Source organism: Canis lupus, chromosome 17 (assembly GCF_011100685.1).
Source record: "Canis lupus familiaris isolate Mischka breed German Shepherd chromosome 17, alternate assembly UU_Cfam_GSD_1.0, whole genome shotgun sequence".
Taxonomy (NCBI): domain Eukaryota; kingdom Metazoa; phylum Chordata; class Mammalia; order Carnivora; family Canidae; genus Canis; species Canis lupus.
This window is the reverse complement of record NC_049238.1, coordinates 38069196-38094717: the sequence shown is the minus strand read 5'-3', so window position 1 is coordinate 38094717 and position 25522 is coordinate 38069196. Positions and strand designations below refer to the sequence as shown.

Below are 25522 nucleotides of genomic sequence, written 5' to 3'. Positions count from 1 at the left end.
ACAGGATAGTACTGCCACAAAAATAGACACATTAATTAATGGAACAGAATAGAAAGTCTAGAAATAAGCCCATGCATCTATGGTCGATTAACCTATGACAAATAAAGCAAGAATATACAGTGGGGAAAAGACAGTCGTCAACAAATGACATTGGAACAACTGGACAGCTACATGCAAAAGAATGAAACTGGACCACTTTCTTACAGCTCTCAAAAATAAACTCAACGTGGGTTAAATATGACACTAAAGCCATGAAACTCCTAAAAACATAGGCAGTAATCTCTTGGACATTGGCTTTAGCAACATTTTTTTCTGGATCTTTCTATCCAGGCAAGGAAAAGAAAAGCAAGAATAAACTACTGGGACTACATCAAACTGAAAAGCTTTTTGCACAGCAAAGGAAGCCATCAACAAAATGAGAAGGGAGCCTACTAAATGGGAGAACATATTTGCAACTGATATATTCAATAAGGAGTTAAAATCCAAAATATATAAAGAACTCTTACAACTCAATACAAAAAACTAATAATCCAAATAAAACTGGGCAGAGGACTTCAATAGACATTTTTCCAGAGAAGACATACAGATGGCTAACAATCACATCAAGAGATGTTCAGCATTGCTAATCACCAGGGAAATCCAAATTAAAACCACAGAGAGATATCACCTTACAACTGTCAGAATGGCTAGAATCAAAACTAAGAAATAACAAATGTTTAAAAAAACAAAACTAACAACCCAAAAATCAAATGTTGGTGAGGATGTGGAGAAAAGGGAACCCTCATTCTCTGTTGATGGGAATGTAGGTTGGTGTAACTACTATGGAAAACCATATGGAGGTTCCTCAAAAGATTAAAAATATAAGTATTAGATGGTCTAACAGTTCTGCTGGATATTTACCCAAAGGAAATGAAAACAATAATTTGGAAAGATACATGCATCTGTGTTTGTTGCAGCATTATTTACAATAGCTAAGATAGGGGAGCAACAGAAGTGTCTGTTGACAGATGAATGGATAAAAATTTGGTATGTATGTGCAATGGAATATTATTCAGCCATAAAAAAGAATGAGATCACACCATTTCCAACAATGTGGATGGACCTAGAGGGTGTTATACTAAGTGAAGTAAGTCATAGAAAAATACCATATAATTTCAGTTACATGTGGGATCTATAAAATAAGACAAGTTTGAAAAAAACAACAAAAAAAGCAGAAACAAACCGGTTTTCATAGAGGAAGAGCAGAGGGATAGACAAAATAGGTAGAGGGGATTAAGAAGTCTAAACTTAGAGTTATAAAATAAATAAGTCCCAGAGATATAAAGCACAGTATGGGAAATAGAGTCAATAATATTGTAATAATTTTATATGGTGACAGCTGGAAACTACATTTACCACTGTGAACAATATGGCTACATTTACCATATGACATATATGGCTACATTTATGTCAATAATGTCAATAAAATAATGACAATAAAATAATGTCAATAAAACAATATGGCTACATTTACCATATGACATATATGGCTAGAGTATGTTTCAGAACTGAAACATACTCTAGCCATATATGTCAACTTCAATTTAAAGAAAAAAGGAAAATAAATGGGAGCAGGGGTTACTTAGAGTAGTCATAGAGGACCTCTCTGAAGAGAGGACTTATCATCTGATAGCCGAAGGACCGAGAAGAACCATCCCCTTGAAGTGCTCAAAGATGAATAGTCCAGCAAACAGAATAGCATGAGCAAAGGCTCTGAGGCAGGAAAAAAGTTGGCATGTTTGGATAGCATAGAAAGCCAAGATGGCAGGGGAGAAAGGGATTGTAAGAAGAATTAAAAATAATCAGAATCCTTTTCATTGTTCCGAGAGAGGAAAGACTTCAGAGCTGTCAGAGTATTGCTCTTACTGACTGTATGGTCCTTGACTCTCTTCTTGCCTTGAGAAACTGAAACCTAATGCTTTTTTTCATCTTTCATCCTGCAGGCGTGGTGGACACAGGCCTTTTCATTAACATGGCTGAGAGAGTCTACTTCGGGATGCAGGATGGCTCTGTGAACATGAGGGAGAAGCCTTTCTACTGACCCTGCAAGAGTGGAGCGTGTTCACCTTGAACCCCCAGCGTGCAGCTGAGGTAGACATGCCTCTCCAGGAGCCTTTGCCTTAATGCATCTGTGCCAGACAGACGGCTGGCGGGGCGGGGTGGGGGGGTTAACTCCAGTCTTCTGAAGTATTGTTATTTAATGTCTTTTTAAAAAGAGAAATATAAACATATATATTTTTACTATTAAAAATACTCAGTTTTTTTAATTAAAGTAGAACTTGATTTCATGTTTTATATATGAAACATTTACCAAAAAAAAAAAAAAAACAAACCACAAACAGGAAGAGGACTGTCTTTTAAACTTTTAACTTGAGTCTGCTGGTTAAGCTTCTGAATATTGGGTGTGCTGAGAAATGTAAATCAAAACTTTTCTTTAAGAAAACTGGTAAAATGAAGGGCCCAGCCAGCAGTGATTCCCGGATGCCTTACTGGAAACATTAGAGTTTACTTTTCTACCACATTGTTTTGTCCTTAGTTTTTGTTGTGATCACGCACAATCCTTGGGTCCCTGTTTTAAGATGAGGTTTACAAGAGTCTGGCAAGTGGAGCAGTGTGGTGTATAGTGAGTGACTCAGAGTGTAAACTGTCAGGGAGAAACTGTGGTTCTTTTGCTAAGATTCGGGGGTTCTTTCAGACCCCTATCGTGGTAAGCAATTGGCCAGAAATACTTGCCAGTACTGCCAAAGCACTGCTGTGAAATGTGAAATACTTTTAAATCATTGTCTTTTTGTTGTTAATATTTTTTCTGTTCCTTTATTGTTACTTGCATGGTTCACCATCAGAAGTCATCTCCATACATTGTTTGAAAGTTGAAATAAAACAGTATGGTGCCGTTTTGACTCTTTGTCTTTACTGTTTGCAGAAGTTTTGCAGTAAAATAGGGATCAACTTTTCACCAGTTTACATTGGATCTTTGAGAAGAGGCAGAGTTTACTTGAGAAATCTTGAACCAAAGACTAAGTAAATATTTCCTTTATTTCTGAGCGAGCTTGACATCAGTTTTATTCCATAGGCCTTTGTCAAACAAGACATTATTTTCTTTGTTAATGGAAGATAACTCAGCTGAACAGAAGTCACCAATTATTCCCAAGTGTCATATTAGTCAGACCCTCAGTCCCAGAAGCTGGCGAGCATGAAACAGGTTCCTTTTATTCCCTCCTTAATCTCTCACTGATCTTCAGATCGTGTGCCCTAGTGGGCAGTGCACTGTCCAGAAAGCCTCAGAGATGGGGAGAGGGAAGGCCGCCATCAGTTGGGTGGTAATTCTGGATGGGACTGAGGAGCCCAGCCTGGTAGGTGTTTGTGCTGAGGGCCGTCATTGCCCCTGTGCCGGCCTGCACTATACTCAGGACAGTCCTTTCCCTCAGGGTGCCCTCCATTGGGAGCCTTGGATTGTAACTACCCAGCGTGCTGGCGTCTCAGTCCCTACTAATCCAGGTGGCTGAATGAAAGTTAACAGAATTGGGTTTAGAGGCTCTCTTTTTCTTACCAAGTTCTTTGTCTTTGTCTTCACTCTCAAGTGCTTTTTAAAAATGATTGCCTCATACTTTGTTAGGAAGCCTATTGTTAGGAGAGCTCTAGTTTTCAAGCCTCTTCTAGTCTAGATAAGTTTTGCACAAAATGGGCACAAGATCTTAGCCAAGAAAACTTGATAGAACTAATGTTTGAAATCCTTTAAAGCTCTTGTAGCATGGGTTAAGTTCAGGGATAAAGAACAAAGTTAAACTGGGTTTCTGAAAAACACCTGCATGCTCCACATCACATGGGCATTTTCAGTGGGTTTCAGGGGTGTTTGCACCTGTGACCAAAATGCAGTCCCTGTGAGCATTGGTGTGAGGTTTTCCTTCTCTTGAAAAAAACAAAAAACCCCAGCTATGCTTGAAGCACACATATAGAAGTATGTTCTAGATGTGTATTTTGATCGAAGATTCTTCAATAAAATGGTTGTTAAATGCCATCTTGCAGTGATAAACTGGATGGAAAAAATTTGCAGGCACATGATGAATCAGAGGGGCATAGGGCAGGCTGCAGGTCTGGCTTTTGGGAAAGGTTATAACCCAGTTAAACAGCCACGCTTCTGGGAGGGATCAAAGGGGAAAATCACTTGCATTTGAGTAAGATCTGTTCCATTTTGGTTTCTGCTAGAGCTCAAAAAATTTTGATTCATTTATCAATCTTTTCCTCAGTTGCCATCACATGCTAATTTCTAGTGGGCACTAGTGGGAGAGAGAGGACAGAGACCAGAACACCCCTTTTATGCTCTGGATGGTGGATGAGACAGGAAGGCAGAGGAATGCTGTGATGGAGCAGTGATGTGAAGGAATCGTCAGCATAGTCAGAAAGAGGTGGGAAAGGGGTTCTCAGGTGACTGGCACTGGCGACAGTTCCATACCTGCCATCATTCTGGGCCTTTGCCCTTAGGTCTTACAGCAACTTCCTGGTGGTGGTTCTCTTCAGTTGCAGAGTAAGAAACCGGAGTTCAGTTTAAGTAACTTGTTCAGGTTGTGCTGAACCTGTACTTGGAAGCAGGCCAGACTTAACTGGCTGCAGGCCTTACTCCAAATTGAAGAGGGTTGTAGGACTCCGGTTGTTTGCACTCCTTAATTCTTATGTCCATTATTTGCAACTTGAGCCATGAGTAACTTGTTAAACAGTTACTGAAGTTAATGAAATGGTCTCTGTGTGTGTGCACACATGTCTGTAGGCTGATAGGTAATCCTATAAGATTAATTTCTAGTTTTGAATGAGCTTTAATGGCAGAACAGAGTAGAGCATTGTACCAGCCTAGGGTGAGCCATGGGAAAGTGCACTTTGGAGAAGTCATCCTTCTCAGCCACCACTGATGGCTTCTCCCCTATGCTTGTTTCCTTTTCTCCCTGAGGCATGGCTCTCTTGGGAAAGGATGTTGATGGTTAAGGACTGAGTTCCCTTTAGCTAAGATTCTTCAGGAATGTGTAGTTGAACAGAGTTGATTTTATTGACTCATTGAAGGAGAGAAGTCACATGCCATGTGGAGCTGTGGGGTGTCTCAATCAGAGCATGTTAGGGCTTAGAGGATTTGGGCTTGTGTCTGGTGCTTTGGAGGAGGGCTCAGGGAAGCAGGGCTCTGCTCTGGATTGGATTGGATTGGAAGCAGGAGAATTCTGTGATCAGGTGTTTTAAATTTTTACCAAGAAGGCAAGAAGAATGGAGTGAAGCTAAATCTGGGATTGAAAAAGAAGCAGCAGTCACTCAGCCAGAATATGGTGATGTCCTTTTTATGATTTGGACACTTAAGATTTTGTCTATGTTGAGATGTAATTATGGAGTCCTCTAGTTTTTGTCTTCACCCACCACATCACAGAGTGGCCATGTCTGATGGAATTGTGTGAAATTGTTAGTGTTCCACAGGAGAACACCTCAGCCTGGCTGTGGGTGCCAGGCCAGCTCATAGCAACACCAAGACCTGACTGTAGCTAGTACAGGGCTGCGTTTCTCTTTCTCAGGATCTGCTCACCCCAGACCCAGGAGGCCCACATGTTCTTTTTTTTTTTTCTTTAAAGATTTTATTTGTTTATTAGAGAGAGAGCACGGTGAAGAGGAGTAGAGGGAGAGGGAAAAGCAGGCTCCCCACTGAGCAAGAAGCCCAACAAGGGCTCAATTCCAGGGCCCCAGGATCATGACCTGAGCCGAAGGCAGACACTTAGCCGACAGCCACCCAGGCGCCCCAGGCCTGCACATTCTATATAATCAACTCTTCTCTTTTTTGATCAACAATATTGAGCACTTGCTGGGCATTGGACACTGGGACAGAGGAGTCAGGCCACAGATATCCATCACGCAGCTCCAGCCTTCAAAGACTTCATTGATGCCATGACAACCACTTCTCATAACTCTTTTAGCGAGCCTGTGTTTGCTCGCTTCCTGTCACACCTACTTAGCCGCTGAGACAGCCCGATTTAGGATGGTGTCAGCCTTCACTCTCCACTAACCCGCTAATCAGATGATGTTTTTGAATAGGTTCAGTGCCTTTGCTTTTTTAGTAACCAGTTTGTATCGCAGGACAGCAAAACACTCCAATATAGCCTAGCATTCAAATGTGCCCAGGTTGACTCTGCAAGTAAACATCTGTAATGGTGCTTTGAGAAGGTGGAAGTGTGTGTTAACATGGGTAGTGGATGGGGGTGCAATCCAGAGAGGGAGGGAAGGGTCTTCCCTGGAAGGGCGACTCTCATGTTCTGTGGACAACACCTAATGCAGACTGACAAATGAAATAAAGTCAGCTTTGAAACCCATTCCTGTGTCGGATCACTGAGGAGCATCTCAGCAGCAAGGTGGGAGAGGACGCAGCTCCATGTCTGGGAACTAGAGCCCTGGCTGCATGTCCGTCGGCTTTGGCCCAGTGGCAGGGAGACCCGTGAATGTCTCCCTGGGTGACAAAACCACATTTGAGGGAGATCCAAGGTTCAGGTGTGTCCCAGTCTGAGTTTCAAATAGGAGAGTTGTGCTCATCCTCATTTTATGTCAGAAGCTGTTCTTAGTGCCGGCTGGACCAGTCTCCAGTCACGGATGACTTCTGAAGGTTCTAGAGCTCTGATCTGATTTTCACTGCCCTTGGCCCATGTTCCTCTGTGCTTGTGGTGCTGCTCCCTGTTTTTTTGTGACTCTGTGGCAGGTGTTCACAAGGTGAGAGCCTGCAGGGCACTGGCATCCAGTGCAGCATAGGTATGATCAGAACAGCACTGCCCACAGAAATGTGAGCCACACATGGAATTTTAAGTGTTCACGTAGCCACATTAAAAAGGTACAAAGACACAGGTGAGATTAATTCCAGTAAAATCTTTTATTTAATCCAACATATCTAAAATATTACTATTTTAACATGTAATCAATGTTGACATTTTGTACTAAATCTTCAAAATATAGTATGTGTTTTACTTGAGCACATGTCGTCTTGGACTCGTCACTTTTCATGTGTTCAGTAGCCACACTAGTGAATGACTTGACTATTGGTGAACTATTGAGTTCTGCTTCTAGAACTCAAGGCAACTCTGGTGGTGTCCTTGTTCTGGAATTTTGAAGGATCCTTTGATTTCTTGGAGCAAGCCTGAGCATCTCCAGTGGCCTTGGATGTTCCTTAGGGCCCACAGCATTGAGTCAAAGGGAGGGCTCCCCAGGAGGTCCACTCAATAGCCCCAGTTTGAACTCAGACCATCTATACTTCATCTATGCTTCTTGACCTTGTAAGTGAACTTAACTCCAGGAAAGAGAACACCATTCTTTCCGCTTCTAAGTTAAATGATTATTTTAGTTGTGCTATACTACTTTTTCTGAGAGGTAGGTGTGGTTAAGATACTAACCAACCTTGGTTGAGAATTCCAATCTTCCACTGACTAGCTTTTGGAGAAGTTATTTTATCTCTCAGTCTTGGTTTCCTCAGAGTCAAATGGGTATAATAATATTACCTCTTAGGGTTGTTTCAAGAGTTAAAAGAGGTAATTCATGCTTCGAACAGGTGGAGACCTGTAAAAACACTTAGTAGATGCCAAATTGCTGTTAAACTGCTATGGACTTATATTTGCTAGGTTCCTTCCTTCCTTTTTTTTTTTTTTTTTTTGTATATTTTTTATTGGAGTTCAATTTACTAACATGTAGCATAACACCCAGTGCTCATCCTGTCAAGTGCCCCCCTCAGTGCCTGTCACCCAGTCACCCAACCCCCCGCCCCCAGCTCCCTTTCCACCACCCCTTGTTCATTTCCCAGTTAGGAGTCTCTCATGTCCTGTCATCCTCACTGATATTTCCCACTCATTTTCTCTCCTTTCCCCTTTATTCCCTTTCACTATTTTTTATATTCCCCAAATGCATGAGACCATATAATGTTTGTCCTTCTCCGATTGACTTACTTCACTCAGCATCATACCCTCCAGTTCCATCCACGTCGAAGTAAATGGTGGGTATTTGTCGTTTCTAATGGCTGAGGAATATTCCATTGTATACATAGATCACAGCTTCTTTTATCCATTCATCTTTCGATGGACACCGAGGCTCCTTACACAGTTTGGCTATTGTGGACATTGCTGCTGTGAACATTGGGGTGCAGGGGTCCTGGCGTTTCACTGCATCTGTATCTTTGGGGTAAATCCCCAGCAGTGCAATTGCTGGGTCCTAGGCAGCTCTATTTTTAACTCTTTGAGGAACCTCCACACAGTTTTCCAGAGTGGCTGCACCAGTTCACATTCCCACCAACAGTGCAAGAGGGTTCCCCCTTCTCCGCATCCTCTTCAACATTTGTTGTTTCCTGTCTTGTTAATTTTCTCCATTCTCACTGGTGTGAGGTGGGATCTCATTGGGGTTTTGATTTGTATTTCCCTGGTGGCAAGTGATGCGGGCATTTTCTCATGTGCGTGTTGGCCATGTCTATGTCTTCTTTGGTGAAATTTCTGTTCATGTCTTTTGCCCATTTCATGACTGGATTGTTTGTTTCTTTGCTGTTGAGTTTAATAAGTTCTTTATAGATCTTGGATACTAGCCCTTTGTCTGATATGTCATTTGTGCTAGGTTCCTTCCTTGATGAACATGATTTGGTGGGGGCACAGTAGATGGGGAAAACCATGAGCTAAGTCATAGGTACATGGAGGTTCACTGCTTTCTATTTTTATCTGGATGCTGTATTCCATAACATTTTTCTTAAGATGGTTCACTAACTCTTGTCCTGGAATTCACTGAAAGAAAAAATTGTTGCAATAATTTTATATGCCTCAATGAAATGCCATATAAGTTTACTTAAGATATGTGTGTGTGTGTGTGTGTGTGTGTGTGCTCTATCTGGGGAAGACTGGTACAGTAGGTGGTCATTTACCTGAATCTTGAAACAGAGTTTTTCAAGTTAAAAATTTTTTTAGCCTTAGTGAGTTAGAAGTCCAATTTATAAGTACCCATTTAAAGTGTGCAAGTCAGTGGTTTTTAGTATATTCACAGAGTTGTGTAACCATCACCACAATCAATTCTACAACATTTTCACCAACCCAAAGAGAAACCCTGTGTTCATGAGCAGGCACTCCCTATTTCCCCCCAATACCTCCTGCTCCCACCCCTCAACCCTAGGCAACTATGAATTCACTTCTGTCTCTATTGATTCCCACTCTTCTGGACATTTCATATAAAATGGAATCTTATACAATCTTGTATCTTGCTGCTTTTATTTAGCATAATGTTTTCAAGGTTTGTTCATGTTGTATCATGGATCAATATTTCATTCTTTTTTTTTATTGCTGAATATTCCACTGTAGCTAGACCACATTTTATTTATCCATTCTCTAATTGATGGACATTTGGGTTATTTCTACTTTTTAGGGTGAATGTCGCTGGGAAGAATCATGTACAACTCTCTGAACGGATATATGTTTTCATTGTCTTCTGTCTTTTTGTTGTTGTTTTGATCCTCCTTTACTATCTTCTTTTGATCTAAGTAGGTATTTTTTTTAGCATACCTTTTGAATTCCTCTGGTTTTTGTTTGTTTGTTTTACTGTATATATTTTAGTGACTTTCTCAGTAGCTGTTCTAGTTGCAGAGTTTTGAAGGAAGAGTGAAAGCCCAGCAGGCCAGGAGCAGTGGTGGGGAGAAGAGTGAGATGGAAGGAAGCATTCTATGAAGTGGAAACAGAATGTGTGCAGACAAGGGTTAGTGAGGACCTGGTGGATCCAGATAACTTGGGGGAGCTGTGTATGGCTCGCCAATAATGCTGCCTCAAGGGAAGTGTTGAGAAATGGAAGGCAGTAGACATATACTGAAGGGCCATGTTCACCGTAGCTAAGGATGTGGGCCTTAATCCTACAGTGGGCGTTTTAGGCAGTGGAGTGGCCTGATCAGAGGACTTGCTGGCTTCAGGGAGATAGGTGGGATGGATGAGGAAGAGTCCAGGCCAGAGATAACAGTTATGAGTCTATGGAAGTGGTCTGAAGGGCTTTTCAGAGTACTGGAAGACTTTTTTAAAGGCTGATGGAATGTTTTCTTTCCGCTGTTTAGGGCACAGCAAGTCTGGGTTAGGAGAGATGCTTCTAGTGCCAGGAAATATTCTCTCCTGTGGCTATTTTGTCCCAGGCATTGGGCAGTATCACTACTTACCCTTAGGGCAGGAGCTTTGAAACTTCCTAAACCCAGTTGACTAGAAAGTGTTTCCATTAAAGTGATCAATTGTTTAATAATCCTACATATACAATAAGATTTAAAATGGAAGTAAGGGATGTAGTTCTTGGGAAGGAGACATGATTATCAGCATCTGTAGAGAAAAATCAGTATATAAAAAGCAGATACAAAAAGATATTAAGTTTAACAGATTTTTAAAAAATTTCCCTATCATTTGAATCTCCTATTTCTTTTTTTAAATAAAGATTTTATTTATTTATTCATGAGAGACACAGACAGAGGCAGAGACATAGGCAGAGGGAGAAGCAGGCTCCCTGCAGGGAGCCTGATGTGGGATTTGATCCCAGGACCCTGGGATCACAACCTGAGCCAGCCAAAGGCAGATGCTCAACCACTGAGCCACTCAGGTGTCTCTGAACCCCCTATTTCTATTTGGTGTTATTCTTCCTGTGTGAGCTTGCTGTGGGCATATCTTCCCTGCCCTTCCACTGAAGTGGAAAGGTCCATTCTCCCTACTCTCTGGCAGCCAGGGTATGGACCTAGGCTTTGCCAATTGGCTGTTCCTGCCCAGGGTTTGCCTGTAAAGACAGTATTTCAGTTACTATAGCTGCATAACAAACCACCATCATTCATTTGCACACAGTCCTGCAAGTTGAGTAGAGCTTGGTGGGGATGACCCATCTCTGTTGCATGTGGCTTCAGCCAGGGCAGTTCAGTGGAGGCTGAAATGTCTGGGGAATGCCCAGGTCTTTCACTGTCCATGGGCCTCTTGGGCTTCCTCGCAGCGTGGTGACTGGATTCTTGGAAGGGGCATTCTTATGGAAACTGCAAGGCTTCCTCAGAAATTGTACCATATCAGTCTCACGTTTGTTGCCTAAAGCAGGTCAAAATGCCAGCCTGGATTCAAAGAGGTAGAGAGATAGATTCCACTTCTTGAAGAGGGAAAGAATTGATGCAGAGTTTGCAGGTTGTCACAGGGATTGACAAAGATATGAGAACTGTTTAATGTTCATTCTGCTGGTGGCATCTAGAATTTGGTGCTGCATGGCAGCAGTGCCAAGAACAACCCTCAGGATAGCAGCATCAACACTGGTATTTATTAAGACCATTTTAGTCTCCTAAAATGGTTCTTGGTCATATTTCCAGCTTATCAGGTTCCCTTGGTTCTATTTCAACCTAATTTTCCAATCTTCCCATCCATTTTGGAACTTTATGGCATGTTTTCAATAAAACTCATTTCTGCTTCATTTGTCAGAGCCAACTCCTATTGCTTGCATCTCAGAACACAGACTGATGCCCCAGTCAATAAGAGAGTCACTAAGAACTATGTAGAAAAATAGATAATTTACAAAAGAAGAAATGCCCACTACTTATAAACACCTGAAAAAATGTTCTACCTCATTAACAATAAAAACAAAACACATCTAAGTTAAACAGTAACAAGATGCCTTTTTGTTTTTTTGTTTTTTTGTTTTTTTTGCCCAGCAAAGTAACAAGATGCCTTTTTTTTAAATTTTTTTTTGCCCAGCAAATTATCAAATAAATTAATGTCATTAGGGTTGTGGAGGGCAGAGTGAGATAAACTCTTAGACTGCTGGCTAGGTTTGTAAACTCTGGTCTAACTTTTCTTCCTGGGAATTTTTTGGGCAATATTTATCAAGAATCTTTATTTATTTATTTATTTAAAAAATATTTTATTTATTTATTCATGAGGCACACACACACACACACACAGAGAGAGAGAGAGAGAGAGGCAGAGACACAGAGGGAGAAGCAGGCTCCATGCAGGGAGCCCAACGTGGGACTCGATCCCGGGTCTCCAGGATTATGCCCTGGGCTGAAGGCCTCGCCAAACTGCTGAGCCACCCGGGCTGCCCTATCAAGAATCTTTAAATGAATCATTCCTTTTAAATCCTTTCTAAGAATCTAGTCGAAGTAAACACTTAAAAATGTGGATATAAATGTATGCCTAAAGATTTTCATGCCAGTCTTATATTTTAGCAGACATTGGAAATTCAAATGATGCAAGTCCATTGCAGTGCAATGTAATAAGATATTATGTAGCCATTAAAAAAATTGTAAAGGACTAAAGATACAGGAGAACTTAATAGAATGATACCAAGTGACAAGTTAACACAAAATTATTGATGTGGCATATAATAGGATCTAATTGAGAAAGTAAACCACTCTAGGTGTTTCGAACAAAGGGAATTTATTATAGGAAATGCTTCACAAGTGATGGAAAGGCAGAGAAGCCAACCATTATGTTGAAACAACCCAGAACTGAGCAACAGCAGGAAGCCACTTCACTCCCAGGGCTGGAGAAGGTGGTGTTGCCAGAAGTCGGGCAGTTGGTAGAATCTAGAACCATAGAGGAGATGCAACCACTGGTGGAAAACTCCTCAAAGCAGAGAGAGGGACAAATATCTTGGCTTATCCTTTCTTCTCACTTTTCGGTCTTTTACCAGAACCTCCCATTAGCCCAATCTAGCCAGAAGCCAGTTGGCAATGGAGCCAAGGGCAGGAAATGGATCAGAGGGTAGATGGGCAATGACTCTACCACAGAGCGTGATATCAACTAGGTATGATTTGTGCATATTAAATGTTGTTAAAAGTAGTTATTTTTTGCTGATGGGATTATATAAGATTTATTTTCATATGTTTTTCTGTATATTCTAAGAAACCCAAACAATATCATATTATTAAAATAGAAAAATGGCAAGTGTGTGCTGGGGAGATACCAAATAACATTTTTATGATGATAATAAGTTTGTAAGTTTGAATGTGATGCAAAAAGAATTGTAGACACTGGGTCTCTTTCATTAAGCTCTGGACTCGTGTCAGGGGCCTTCCAAGGGCTGCGTGTTCTCCTTTGGCAGGGGCCAGCAGGGGGCGCTCCAACCCAGCACACCAAGGCCTCCCTGGCTGAGACTGACACTGGGATTTCCATAGCCATTGTAGAGCAGAACCCTAGGGGGGCATTGCCCTGTTGGCCAGCCAGGGCCCCCAGAGGTTTGCCTCTGCCAGTTTATTTCAGAGCTACCCCTTTTTCCCATTATAGGATTTTGGGAGGGCTCGCAAGAAAGCCAACCACCATCAGAACTCGTGGGTCCTTCCTCGTCCCTTTGGAATGTTTGGCATGTGTGTCCATTGAACCTTGAGCCTTACTGTGCTGATTATGCTTGCACAGAGGAACCAGTTGTCACTGGGTAGGGCTCTCGGCCCTAAGTGTCATATAAAAATAAATGCTCTGTGGAACCATCTGGGCTTTTTCCTAAACAAGTAACTCAAATTGATGAGTGCAGGACTCCACATTTACAGTTTTGCTGTTTCTGTAAGCCATTTTATCCAAAGTGGCTGACTCTGAGAGATCAGTTTGAGCCACTTAACCAGCAAAGTGCCAGGAGTCATGAGGTCCCTTATTCAGGGTATTTCTTTATAGATAAGATGTATATCATCACTGTTTGCTACTTCTGCTCTCTAATCTTTCTCTGCTCTCCTGGGTACACAAAGCTTTCCCACTGCTGAAGATGCAGGCTGGGCTGGGCTGGGACTCCTCCCTGCCTCAACTTCTTCCAGGATTTGTTCAGGCTGATAGTTTTTGCTGGAATCTACATACGCACCCTCATTAGTCACAGGACATAATTCGAGGGAATGGGGAAGCTTTCCCAGGGAAGAATGAATCAGACTTTGAGTAGTAGACATTGCAAAAATGTCATGGGGCTCTGATATTGAAGGCACCTGGTAGCCCCATGAGGAGCCGCCCTGCTCTGCCACTAGGGCACCCACAGTGAGTGCTTTCAATCTGAGGCTCATACAGAAACTCTAGGGTAAGAGCTGGGTCGTGGAGTCCCCCCCCCCCCCCCCACGTTGTGACCCATCACAGTTTGCTGTGTGTGTGTGTGGCGTATTGTTGGAAAATCCCAGAGAGGTCTGGGGAGGTGAATAATTTCATGTGCTTCTAGATAGTTTGTCCTTTCCCTCCCTCCCTTCCTCTCTGAGAGTATATGCTTTTATTTATGTGACACCCCCCACCCCCCATCAGATAAATACAGAATGCTTTACACTTTTCTGCTTTGGGAAATGAGATAAAACCTCTTAAAGGAAAAGATTGCTTTGGTGAAATGTAAATAAAGGGAGTGAGTAAGAAAAATACAGATACCAAGGAGAGAGAGGGTAATGGATGCCATTTCAGTTGTGAAAAATGAGTATGTTTTCATCATAGTAAGTTGCTTCAGGCAGAGTCTCTGAATGAGCATCAACCCAGGTCGATAATGTTTCTAAGTGTTGATCTTAGAAATTCTCAAAGTACTTTGCAAAGATGGCAGTTTTATTCTCTGGGCTAATGCCTCAGATCAGCTCCTTTCTATGAAGTACAGTTTTCTTGGGTTTTATTTAATGCATTCTTATTTTTTATTGATATAAAATTCACATACAATAAAAGTCATTATAGTTCCTTCTTGTTTGTAACGTAGATCACTATTTTATAAGATGTGAGCATAGAGAGTTTTATATTTATGTTTAAAAGTTTTGGGGAGAAAAGAGGAATCCTTTCTCTAAGTAACCTTATAGATTTTGTGTTTCATTGTACCCATGTGGCAAATACTAATTATAAATCCATTTCATGGGGCAAAATATATTTTTTGTGTTTTCTGTAGGAACCTCACTGAATCATGTTTAATTCTGAGTGTATATCAGTATAAATAATGGCAGAGAGTAAATGACCCAAAATATTCATCCAAATAAAAGACTGAATTCTAGAACTTATTTTTCTGTATATTTTTTCTATAATTATAATGAACACCTTTACAGTCTGAATTGTATATAAAGATTTTACTTATTTGTTTAATTAATTAATTAATTTTTATAGTAAGGATAATTTTAAATGAATTCCCCAAATTTTGGTTTTAGAAATAGCTCAAAAATTCTTTTTCTCTACCAGGAGAGTTTATACAATGAGTACCTCCACATCTAGCTTACTTTATCTTTTCTAACATACTAGCACTGGGTTTCAGTTTACTTTTATTAAAAAACCTGCTTTAGAACTAAACTACTTCATTGAGAATTTCTTAATCTAGGAGATATGGAGTGGTAGAGAGAGAATTACTTCCCATGATTATTCCTTGTATTATGTGAAGATTTTTACCAAGTACATGTATTACTGTTGCAAAAATAAAATGGAAAAACTTTCAGTGATCAAATCAGTAAAGTATTTTGATCCACTTTAGTGTTTTCAAAGTCTTGCCCTTTTAAATACTTTCAAGAATCAACTGCAGACAAATGGATGTGAGCAATTGGAAAGAAGTGACTTGATTAACTAAAAAGCATGTCTCTGTCCCCAAACATGCCCTTGTAAATTTATTTTAGACAGCCGATCCTCAGTCCAGAACAGCACAACAAATTGTTTTGATGGTTAATGTCACTTGGCAAAAAAAAGACAATTTAAGATTCCAAGAAATATTTGCTATAACTGGTAAAATTTTACCTTTGAGATCAGTTCACACTGTTGGGAGGCAGTTAGTTTTTGTGTTCGCCTGGTTAAATGACAGTGCTTTGCTTGGAATGCTGAGGAAGGGGTTCCAGGGCTGTGGAGTGATCTGATCAGGGCTGGGCATGGAGCAGGTACTTGGAAGGGTTGGACTGAATCTGAATCTGAAAATAAGACAGTGGTTTAATTCTGACTTCAACCATGCAGCAAACTGTTGGCAAGTTGTTCCATGCCTTTTCCTCTTCCTGAATATTACTGATTGGAAGAATGATATTCTAACAAAAATTTCAAAGTTAGAGGCAGCTGGGTGGCTCAGTCGGTAAAGCATCTACCTTCAGCTCAGGTCATGATCTCAGGGTCCTCAGGAACATTGGGTTCCCTGCTCAATGGGAATCTGCTTCTCCCTCTCCTCTGTTGTTTTCCCCAGCTCATGCTCTCTCTCTCTCTCTCAAACAAATAAATCATAAACAATTTTTCAAAGGAAGAACATTCAAATCTTGCACTTTAATACAGTAGTCTTAGCATTTTTGTCAGTGTTTCCCCCCAATCTTTGTTCATAAGCACATATTGTTTTACATAGAGCTAATTGTAAGGTGTGTGGAGTTCCACACCTCATCTGACAAATGCCTCCTTGAGTTTTCCATGTTGCCACACAGACTTCAGGAGCCTCCTCTCAAATGAGTATAAGTTAGTCCATTGAGTGGGCCTTCCATTATTTCCTTGACCGTTTCTCCTATTGTTGGACATGTAGGATTTTTCTAATGTTTGATTTTTAGACTTAAAATTATTGAGTTAAAGGGAGTGGAATTCTATGGCTTTTGATATATGTTGCTAAATTCCTTTTTAAAAGGTTATACCTATTTACCATGTTAATTGCGGGTTTCCCAACTTGTTATGTTTCAACCATGGGAGGATTGTTTTATAGTCTATTTCCACACCTCTGCATCCCTCCCCTCCAGGCAGCAAAAATGAGTGTTTCAAGGTGAGGTAGGACATACATGCATGCATACATACATACATGGATGTTTACTGGGAATGACTAAGCTTCACATACTAAATTGTACAGTATTATCTCACTGAGATTACAGAAACAACCCACAATGCCTCACGTCTGGCATTAGTTCCTCTTTGATGCCCCGATTCTGTTTAGTTTTTGTCACAAACCCTGCATAGTAAGAGTGGAAACTTTGACTTTCTGTTTCTGATTGTGATTGCAGGTGCTGTCTAGAATGAGAGTTGAGGGAAATTGTTGGCACCAGTTTAATTTTTCAACATGGAGTCAGTAAGGAGAGCAGGCCTGTGAACCCATCACATGTAGAAAAACCAGTTTCATTCCAGATTGCTGATGAGGGCAAAAAGGCGCACCATGTGCTTTTCATGAAATGGAATTCTGCTTGTAGCCATGGGAGCTGTGGTTCAGAAGGTTGCTGCAATAAGCTTCTCAAGAGTTTCCTTGAACGTTGTTTGTGTGACCACTACTCAACACGATGTAGAGCATAAGCAGGTGTTTTTAATCCTCCATTTCATTTTAGATGGCAGAGACTTATTTTAAATGGGAGAAATGACTCAGTCAGCATCACATAGGAGCAGAACCAGAACCAAGTATAAGTCTGCTTTCAAATCCAGTGTCATTTTACTAGGTTTTATTTTCATTTTAGGTCACTTGACTGTTTTTACTTTGTTTATATTATTTATTTATTTTAGAGAAAGAGAAGCAGCACATGAGGAGGGGGAGGGGTAAAGGGAGAAAGAGAGAGACAAGCAGACTCCCTGCTGAACAGGAAGCCCAACCAGGGCTTGATCCCAGGACCCGGCAGTCATAACCTGAGCTCAAGGCAGAGGACCAACCAACTGAGCCACTCAGGTGCCCCAAGCCACTTGACTATTTTAAAACATGATATTTGAGGTTAGAAATTTCTCAATTAGCATCCACAGCACTGATGAAGGGGAGACTAGAACAGTTGCCTTGGCAATTTTGTCCAGTGTTGATACTCCAACCAGGATACTTAGGGATTTCTAGATTTAATTTATGCTTTCTTCTGCTTAATGTGTTTATATAATCTGGATAATATTCTAATCTTGCTCTTGGATTCTGTTGGTGTATTCTTAACATCCATGTGGGTGAGCATATGTTTTAGGTGGTAAACTCCTAAAAGGTCTGTGGAGGCGTGACACATGGTGCACACGTCAGGGGAGTCATAGGTTAATCTGCACTATGGGCCCAGCCTCTGGCAGAGCATTCTCTTAATTTCTCTTGGGCCACTCATCTTCCTTAGGGTGGTACCTCTTCATATGCCTTTTCACTTAGTAAAACTTTAGCAGTGTTCTCAAATGAATTTTGCCAGACCTTTTTTCATTTTAAAGTGGCTATTTCCACATTATGGATAGCAAACCAGATTCAAAGAAAGGACCTTAAAAATTCTTCATATTGCCATGTGGAAATCATGGCTTGTTAGATCTGGAAGGGACCTTCTCAGTCACTCAGTGCAATCCCCTCATCTTACAGACTGGGAAATGGAGGCCTGGTGACACGTTCAAGATTGTTAGCAAGGTGATGGTCTAGGAGTGACTACAGTCCACTGCTTTTATTTTTATTTTTTAAATTTTTATTCCTTTTTGAAGATTTTATTTATTTATTTGAGATAGAGACAGAGTAAGAGAGAGAGAATGAGCAGGGGGAAGGGCAGAGGGAGAGGGAGAAGCAGGGTCTTCACTGAACAGGAAGCCCAGGATGGGGCTTGATCCCAGGACCCTGGGATTATGACTTGAGCTGAAGGCAGACACTTAACTGCCTGAGCAACCCAGATACCACCCTACCCCACCACCCTCCATCCACTGCATTTAAAGACTATTTAGCAAGCACCAGATGCTTACTCTTCTCCAAAAGGGGAGTAGACAAAAGGAAAAATACCCTAGGTCAGAAATCAGAGGCAAATAATAACTACAGAGCCCCCTACAATTGTAAAGTCCTTTGCAGTTTATAAGGCTCTTGCAGTTGCAGAAGTATGAATACATAAAATGAAGTTTAGTTGATATTTTATGAAATGGATTCTTAATTTGCAAACATTTTGCCTTTTTATTGTACTATAGTAATTAAAAAAAAAGACTTTATTTATTCATGAGAGACACACACAGCGAGAGGCAGAGACAAAGGCAGAAGGAGAGGCAGGCTCCTTGCAGGGAGCCTGATGTGGGACTCAATCCCTGCACCTGTGATTACACCCTGAGCCAAAGGTAGACGCTCAACCACTGAGCCATCCAGGTGTCCTGATCATACTATAGTAACTTGTTGTAAGGTTCTGAAGTGACTTCTGAATTATTAAAGAAAGAAAATTGCTAAAGAAAGGAAACCAGTCTACTGGTTTTATTCTACTCTATCCATAATCTTTTAAAATCTCATCCATTTATTTTAATTAGAATCATCCATTCCTTAAGTGGGGGCAATTAATAGGGAATTTTCTGAGGTTATTTAACAAATTTTGTGAATTTCCTTAGCCTTGCAGTAGGTATTTTAATTTTACCTTTTGCTAAAAAAAAGGGGGGGGGGGCTTGTGGATTTTGATAACTGCACACAACAGATTTTAAATCATCAGGTAGTCATAGAGCAAGGAGGTCTGATGACATGATTTAACCTAAAATTCAGGATCCTTTGCACTTGAGTGGCAGGTTCTTGGGAGGAGGAGAATAGTAGAGAGTGGGCTTTGTATCATCAATGGTCCCCCAAGGACAGGATTGATTTGCTCATGTCCCAAAACGAAGAACTGGCAGTGAAGGGTTTCAAAAGGTTAAAGCAATACTTGCATAAGTTGATAAAAATAACAAGAGTAGCTACCTTTACTTAGGCCCTTACTGGTGCTTTCATATTGTCATGTTCCTTACAATAGTCTCCAAAGAGGTGCTGTTATCTGAAAATTACAGATGAAGACACTGAAATTTTGATAGTGTGAATTTCAAGGCCAGTCAACCAAGTTAGTGGCAGAGCTGGAATCAAAGTCATGTCTTCCCTAGTTCTGAAGTCCATAATCTTCCTTTGTAGTTTTATTTTTTAAAAGATTATTTATTTATTTATTCATGAGAGACACACAGAGAGAGGCAGAGACATAGGCAGAGGGAGAGGCAGGATCCCTGTAGGGAACCTGATGCGAGACTCCATCTCAGGGACCCCAGGATCACAACCTGAGCCAAAGGCAGACACTTAACCACTGAGCCACCCAGGTGTCTCTGTAATTTTATTGTTTTTATTATTATCAAGAAACTATGATTAATATTTTTCTGCTTTTCTTGTCAGTTGATTCCAAATTGAATTATTTTCCTTTTTGGACATGCTGAGTAGGAAGTGTGGGTTTTTAACTCTTCTGTCTCTAACCTATGGCTAGACTGGGCCTTCTCTTCCTTCCCATTCCTCTGGCTTAATCAGCACACAGAGGGGAGGGGAGGGGAGGAGAGGGGAGGTACTTCATGTGAGCCAGAGTATTAAATATTCCCTATCACTGACTTTGCCTTATTTTTCTCCTTGATGGAGTAGGGAGAGCTCTGTAGTAATTGACCTGGGAATTTTAGAGGAGAGGCCTCCACGTCTATGGGGTACACATCAGCAAAATTTGGTTCCTCTGCTGTGGCTGAAGCAGCCAGTGACGTGGACCCTCATCCCAGCCCCGTAGTGAGAAAACCCTGTTTTCATTTCTTCTTTTACCAAGCCCATCTGGATGCAGCAGGTGCAGGGGTGGGTTCTTAAAATAGTAGGCTTTGTTCCATGTGACGTGGCACTATGGAAGCCCCCTTGCTTCTTCACCTATTGTTCAGATTAATGACATGATGAGGATCTGTCCCCTCATCATGGCATCTTCCTGACTTCTGTGGGGCCTTTCATTTGTCAATTGACCTCTTTAGTTTCTTCACTTGTAAAATACAGGACTTGTTCTTGGTAACCTCAACTGGTGTCCTTCCAAGCTTTGATATTCTGTGTCCATGTTTCTGATTAGGGCTCAGGTCTTTGAATTCATGATCTCTGTCTTGTTCCATTCTCCCAACAGTATTATTCTAGCAGAAGTAACTGGACCTAAAAATGATTCTTGATGGTTAAAGTATGTCATCTCACCACATTGACAATCCCCATTTGCTCTCTATCAGCAACTCTCTCTAAGGCAGGTGTCACATACCACTTAAAAGCTTGAATAAGTTTCCATATATGTGTTTGGGATCACAGAAAACAGCAGGTGATTTAATTTAACATCAGGGAAGGTTATTTCCATGGTAACTGTTCTTCCTTTCTGGCTTAAGAATTAAAGGTTCCTCCCAAAGTTCTAAATCTTAAAAGACTAGATTTTTTTTTAAAGATTTTGTTTATTTATTCATAGAGACACACACACAGAGAGAGAGGCAGAGACACAGGCAGAGGGAGAAGCAGGCTCCATGCAGGAAGCCTGACGTGGGACTCAATCCTGGGTCTCCAGGATCACACCCCAGGCTGCAGGCGGTGCTAAACCGCTGCGCCACTGGGGCTGCCCAAAAGACTAGATTTTAAGAAATTGATATTTATAAAATTCCTCTTTTTTTTTCTTCTGAAAGTCAAACCAATCTTTGAGTCTCAGTCTTTTTTTTTTTTTTTTTTTTAAAGTAGGAATATCTCCTTCATAGGGTTGTTGTGAAAATTAGCTGAGCAAAGGGATGGGGCACTACTTGGCAAGCATCCCACACATGCTAGGCACTCAGAAAATGTTTATTCACCCAGGATCATATAAGTTTATTTTTTTCTGTTCATGAGTGCTAGTTATTGGTTAGCCTTGAGGCTAGAAAATCGGCCCTCTGATCCCAAGGAGCTAGCGGTGTTGTAATGAGACAAAACCAATATGTATGAAACAATTAGAGAACAGTTCGAGTCAGGACATGACCAGTTGCTGCCTTGGGGACAAAGTATCTAGGGGTTAAGCGTCCTTAGCAGCACAGGCACATGCTCACTATGATGGTCTGTGAATTCAGTTTTCAAGGGAGAGTGGTATGCCGGCATATCTGACCATCCTAAGAGTCAAGACTAAAGGTTATGGGGTCCAACAATAGGGAAAAGACTAAGTAAAATTATGCATTATCAAGAGAAAATGATGTATATCATTCAAATGATCATTATGACCAATATTATACTGTATGTTAACTAAAATTTGAATAAAAAAGAAAGTCATAAGGAAGAAAAAATAAATTTGCAGTACCATACTGTATTTATTTTAAAAAATTGAAAAAAATTGCATATATGTGGATCTGCAAAGCTCAAATTTGTGCAGATCAAGGATCAGCTATACTTCCGGTGATAATGTAAATCAGAACAACAATGTTGGAGGAGAATTTGTTAGTATCTAGAGAATAATACACATACTTTATAAGTAGCAACCCCACTCAGTCATATTCCATAAGAAACTCACTGCCAAAATTATGGAATAATAGAAATATTATTCCGGAAGGGGTGCCTGGCTGGCTCAGTTGGTAGAGTATGTGACTCTTGATCTTAGGATTGTGATCTCAAGCTCCACATTTGGGCATAGAACCTACTTTTAAAAAATATGGAAATAACCCAAATGCCTATTGAAGGAGAATGGTGTGGCAGAGATTGCAAGTTGCCTCTCACCCCCAGAATCCACTTCCCATCCTTTTAAGACCTCTGATTTTTAATTAGATGCATAATCACTCTGAATAAAGGCTATTTCCTAGCCTCCTTTTCAGCTAGATGTGGCAATGTAATAAGTTTTGTCCAGTTAATTATAAGCAGAAGTCATGTGTATAATGCCTCCTTCCCCCTCATTTCTTCTCTGTGGCTGGAAAATGGAGTTGATAGCTGGAGCTCGAGCAGCTATCTTGGCCTGTGAGATGACCTGAGGAAAGAAAATCACTCATAGCAGAACAATAAGATAGAAAAAGTCTAGATTCTTGTCACTGGGGAGTGCCATCCCAGCTCTGGACCACTCATCTCTGGCCCTTTACATGAGAGAGAAATAAACTATCTCATTAAAAACATTTAAAAAACCCCAAATGATCAATATGACATCTAAGTAGAAAAGAGAAGTGGGGTGAAATAGCGAGGGGGAGAAATTGAACACAAAATTGTTAAAAGGATGTGGATTATCCTGGAGCCTTGTATAAAGATACATAGATAAATATTAGACAAGAATATAATGTGAGGAATCAAAATAATGGATGTGTTAGGATTATGGATTTATGGATGAATTTCAAAAACATTCTTTTTAGTAGGCTTTCCCTTTTAACAGTTGACACAGACCGACCATTTTGAATAATTTCATTCTGAATAATGACTTGGATTGAATATTGTTCCAGCCCTTGGGTGAAGTTTCCATCCTTCTCTGGGGCAGAAGTTCCTCTGTGATAGTCATTGTGATCTCTGTCTTGAATGGCTTGATTTTTTTTAAAGAGGAAAAAAAGAACAACAAATCCAGTAGATTATGGAGTCCTCTTTCATTTACATTTCTGTAGATCTTCCTTCTCAAATTCCCTACAACCAGATATTGAATCCAAAGCGAGGGAGAGGCCCTGGGAGCTCTGATTTTGAGCTTCAGGGATTTGGCCTGCTACTTCTCTATAAAATGCCTGGTTTTCCCAAGCATCAGTCAGCCTTACTAGAGGCACATACCCCTTCAAGAACAGCCGATATACCAACAGTCAAGTTGGCAAATGGAGAATTCAGGTGTGATTTACATTTTATTTTGGCAGACCAGCTTTTTTTTTCAAAAGAATTCTCCCTGAATGGCCCCCCAAAATTTATTGATTTTTCAGGAACACATTGATTTTATGTGGTGACTTACCCTGTAGGTAGTATGTGAACTTAGATTGGCTCTTCCAAGGCATGAGTTAGTGGGTTCTTCTTGTTTAGGGGAAGAGTCTGAGGAGATAGAACACAGCTCTCACTCTCAGTGGTCTTCCAGCTTTCAATTCGATTTAGGTCAGATCAGTTCAACCCTGTGCCAGCCAATCCAGTGCAAACTAGTCCAATCTAACCAGTTCAGAAAGCATGTTGATGTTTGTGTCAGTGAATCTAAGGATCATTATCTCCCTACCCCTCCATAATAGAAATTAACAAAGTAGCATGGCTTGGGTTGTCCTTCTCATCTGGGGCCCCTTTTCAGTCATTTTATGTGCCAACTTCTCAAGGCCCTCTTGCTTATGTTTGCTTTAGACTGTAGACCAGAGGAAAGGGAACTGGACAGAGAGCCTCAACACCTGGCTTCTAATCTTGTCTCAATTTCAACTACTAACAGCGTTGAGTAAGTTAGTCAACTCTCGAAGCCTTAATATCCTAATTTATTAAAATAAAGAGGGTAGTCTGACTTTTCTGGGCACTTCTCTCTAGTCCTGATAGTTTATGAACTCACCTTCAGCTCTTTTATCCAAAATTCTTGATTAATTCAACCCAAATTCCATCCACTCTGATACTTTTAGTTGGCTCTTCTTAGAACATCAGTGTCCAATTTGGTGTCATTCTTTATTTGTAGCCATTTTTGGGGGGAAGCAAGGATTATTTTTTTCTACAGATTTCTTGAAGACAAGATGTATGACATTCATCCTAATATCTTCTCATGGTGACTCAAACTCTTGGAATTATTGTCAAAACAACATCTTCTTGGTGATTATATCCTTTCTTTTAGGGTCTTTCTCTTGTCTATAACACATTCTTAACTCAGGAGTAAGAAGTTATCAAAATTTTAAATATATTCTGGAAGTTTTATAGATCCAGTATTTCTTTTTAGAGTTAATGTTGGAAATAATTTCACACACATTTCTTTAAAAGATTTATTCTTTTAACTAAATAAGGTTGTTTGATAAATGTGTCTGGACAGAAAACAGAATAATCCTTTACTGTTATGAAAGAGCAATAATTCTGAGTTATTCAGTCCAAATGAACAGTTTTTTTCTGTCAGCTCAATGGCTTTCTGCCTCTGGTCAAAGCACTGTACCAAAAAGTGGGCTTATCCTTTCCACTCCGAGTAGAAGTGCCTATCGTGAGCAGACATTACAGAAGTGGTGAGAATGACCATGGTGCTGAGTAGAGAGTGGTGTTGGTGGAATTGGGTTAGATTATCTTGGGTCCTAAGAAATGAAATTTCATTTGTAGCAGTCTGGCTCCAGAAGGTGAAGTCTCTTATACTTACATGCAACATTCTCTGGGACTAAAGGCAGCCTAGAGCAGGCATGCTGTACAAGGATAGCAAAGGAATAAGAAGACTACCCTTGAAAACCACAGTTGGAAAGTGGCTTACAAGTACAACAGGAAGACCTGGGTCATCAGATCTAGTCGTGTAGTTCCAGGCAGATGGTTGTGTGGAACAAAAAGGGCAATGGGTTTGAAATCAGAGGGCAGATTTATCTAAAAGTTGGCTTTTTCACTTGGGCAAGTCTCTCTGTCTTTTTGGTCCTATTTCTTCATCTGTAAATTGGGGTAGTAATGTCACACTCTGTGAGTTGGTGTATCCAAATAACAAATAAAAACAACCAGACACACAGAAAAACAACCCCAATAATAGTTCTATAAACATATATCAACCATCAACAAGTCATCATTCATTCGCTCACTTAATTTTTTTCAAGAAATGCTTGAATAACCATGGCACGGTGCTTTGTGCTTAAACACTGTAACAAGTAAAAAATTGTATAAATATCCAGGTGTAAAAATTCTAGTTCCGGTCCTTAATAAATAGTAGATGAATCATAAACTGAAGTATAGAAATAAAGAATGACTTTCCATAGGTCCTCCAGCTACTATTATGATTCTCAAGTGTTCTTTTGGTGCACAGTGTCCAGGTAAAACA

The 25522-nt window shown here is 40.5% G+C and overlaps 1 protein-coding gene and 2 long non-coding RNA genes across 6 annotated transcripts in view; 2 read left to right on the top strand and 1 right to left on the bottom strand.

Annotated features, from left to right (window-relative positions):
* RPIA (ribose 5-phosphate isomerase A) overlaps positions 1–2939 on the top strand; it is a 30517-nt gene extending 27578 nt beyond the window's left edge. For both annotated transcript variants that reach the window (XM_038561497.1, XM_038561496.1), the window contains one exon: positions 1983–2939. In XM_038561497.1, the coding sequence (XP_038417425.1) occupies positions 1983–2080 (98 nt within the window). In that variant the 3' untranslated portion in view covers positions 2081–2939. The remainder of the gene's footprint in view (positions 1–1982) is intronic.
* Positions 1–25522, bottom strand: part of LOC111090617 — a 54081-nt gene that overhangs the window by 23280 nt on the left and 5279 nt on the right. For both annotated transcript variants that reach the window (XR_005372442.1, XR_005372443.1), the window contains exon 2: positions 15714–15880. This is a non-coding gene — a long non-coding RNA (uncharacterized LOC111090617). The remainder of the gene's footprint in view (positions 1–15713; positions 15881–25522) is intronic.
* The window catches only part of LOC111090618, a 76546-nt gene continuing 58191 nt past the window's right edge, over positions 7168–25522 (top strand). For both annotated transcript variants that reach the window (XR_005372444.1, XR_005372445.1), the window contains exon 1: positions 7168–7322. This is a non-coding gene — a long non-coding RNA (uncharacterized LOC111090618). The remainder of the gene's footprint in view (positions 7323–25522) is intronic.